We start from the raw sequence: 2224 nt of genomic DNA, 5'->3' as shown, positions 1-2224 counted from the left end.
CCAGTCTTAATAATTACTGTAAACATATCCAAAGCAAATATGCAGATAATTCTATGAAGTCTTTCAAATCATGTGCAGAGGTTCAGACAGATTTGGTAAAAGAAAGTTATTTTATACAGTCTCTCCAACTCATTGATTATTAGTCTTCTAGCAAGAGCAGCAGTAAGCTGTGAATTTAAATGTTTAATCACAGTTTGGCAAACATAGTTTCTCTAGAAAGAAACATGCCTACTAATGACACATGTAGAGGGCCTGATGAAGGAAATATCGATTTTCGGTACTTCATCTATGCAGTAACATACACTATCATTCTTGTGCCGGGTCTCATAGGTAACATATTAGCTTTGTGGGTATTTTATGGCTATATGAAAGAAACCAAAAGGGCTGTGATATTCATGATAAACTTAGCCATTGCTGACTTATTACAAGTTCTCTCCTTGCCACTGAGGATATTTTACTACCTTAATCATGACTGGCCATTTGGGTCTGGACTCTGCATGTTCTGTTTCTACCTGAAGTATGTCAATATGTATGCAAGCATCTACTTCTTGGTCTGCATCAGTGTGCGGAGATTTTGGTTCCTCATGTACCCTTTTCGCTTCCATGACTGCAAACAGAAATATGATCTTTACATCAGCATTGCTGGCTGGCTGATCATCTGCTTTGCCTGTCTGCTCTTCCCTCTTCTCAGAACCAATCATGACACCTCAGGCAACAAAACCAAATGCTTTGTGGATCTTCCTACGAGGGATGTCAATCTGGTCCAGTCCGTTGCCATGATGACTGTTGGAGAGTTGATTGGGTTTATTACTCCTCTTCTGATCATTCTGTATTGTACCTGGAAGACAGTTTTATCACTGCAAAAGAAATATCCTGTGGCCCAAGATCTTGGAGAGAAAAAGAAAGCTCTGAAGATGATTCTAACCTGTGCAGGGGTATTTCTAATTTGCTTTGCACCTTATCATTTCAGTTTTCCTTTAGATTTCTTAGTCAAGTCCAATGAAATTAAGAGCTGCCTAGCTAGAAGAGTGATTCTGATATTTCACTCTGTAGCCCTATGTCTTGCTAGTCTGAATTCCTGTCTTGACCCAGTCATATACTACTTCACCACTAATGAGTTCAGAAGATGGCTTTCAAGACAAGATTTACATGATAACATCCAACTCCATGCGAAGTTCTTTGTGAACAACCATACTACTTCTACCATGACAACCGAATTATGCTAAATAAATAAACAGTGTTGCCCAAAGTGCAAGTATTTCAAAACACATTTGCAATAGCCAAACCACAAAGAAGTACTTAGAGAAATTATTCATAGCTTTTCAGTTATCTTCTCTTATTTATATGGGGAGTTCACTTCTTCATAATAGAGTTTGTTTGAAGCATTTTGTTCCACCATTATCATTTTGACACATCTGTGTAGAAACTTTGTCATCAGGTCTTTGATATTTAAGCTGTAAAATTGCAGTGACATCCTGTACACATATGTTCCCAACTAGAGTTAGTAGCTTTATCTGTGAACCTAAAGCACCAAAAGACATTAGCTTTGGTTGGTGGTCCAAACCCTCCAGAGGTGGCTCAGAAGACAGGTCTAGTTACCTGTTTCCAAAAGGTCACAACTTTAAAACCCTGTGGAGCAGTTCTCTGTGCACACATGGGTTCGCCATGAGTCAGAATTGACTCCACTGCAACTAATAGCAACAACAACATCATATGCACTTAGTTTTGTTACAAAGGACATTTAAAAAAAATTACTGTTGAATTGATTCTGACTCATAGTGACCCTATAAGACAGAGTAGAGTTTCCAAGTCTGTTAATCTTTTATGGAAGCTGACTGCCATAGCTTTCTCCAGCCGAGCAGCTGATGGGTTCAAATCAATGACCTTTTGGTCTGCAGCCAAGCGCTTAACCACTGTGCCACCAGGCTCCTTCACAAAGGACATTAGGTTTCGTATATTCAGAGGCAAGGTAGTCTGTTTATCCTAGTAACCACACTTTATATTCTAATATTTTATTTTTGGTTATATTCTAAGTATAACTTAAACTTGCCAAAGTCCACACAATGTGACACAAGTGGTTTTTATAGGCCCAGGAGACAGCTGATAGGTAGAAGTCACAGCTCAACTCTCTTAAATTGCTGCCAACATTGGAGATGTATGTATTTGCCTAATAGATAGAATTTCTACCATGCTTCTAGAGTAACATCAAGATAATCTCCAACAG

General features: G+C 38.6%; 1 protein-coding gene across 1 annotated transcript; it reads left to right on the top strand.

Annotated features, from left to right (window-relative positions):
- The first annotated feature begins 224 nt into the window (after positions 1-224).
- On the top strand, positions 225-1226 carry GPR174 (G protein-coupled receptor 174). The gene has a single exon (XM_007956831.2). The coding sequence runs from the start codon at positions 225-227 to the stop codon at positions 1224-1226; it is 1002 nt and encodes a 333-aa protein (XP_007955022.1).
- Positions 1227-2224: the final 998 nt, after the last annotated feature.

This window comes from Orycteropus afer, unplaced genomic scaffold (genome assembly GCF_000298275.1).
Source record: "Orycteropus afer afer isolate SDZICR_OR568_19922 unplaced genomic scaffold, OryAfe1.0 scaffold00668, whole genome shotgun sequence".
NCBI classification, from domain to species: Eukaryota; Metazoa; Chordata; class Mammalia; order Tubulidentata; family Orycteropodidae; genus Orycteropus; species Orycteropus afer.
The sequence above is the reverse complement of the archived record's forward strand: the minus strand, read 5'-3'. Positions and strand labels throughout refer to the sequence as shown.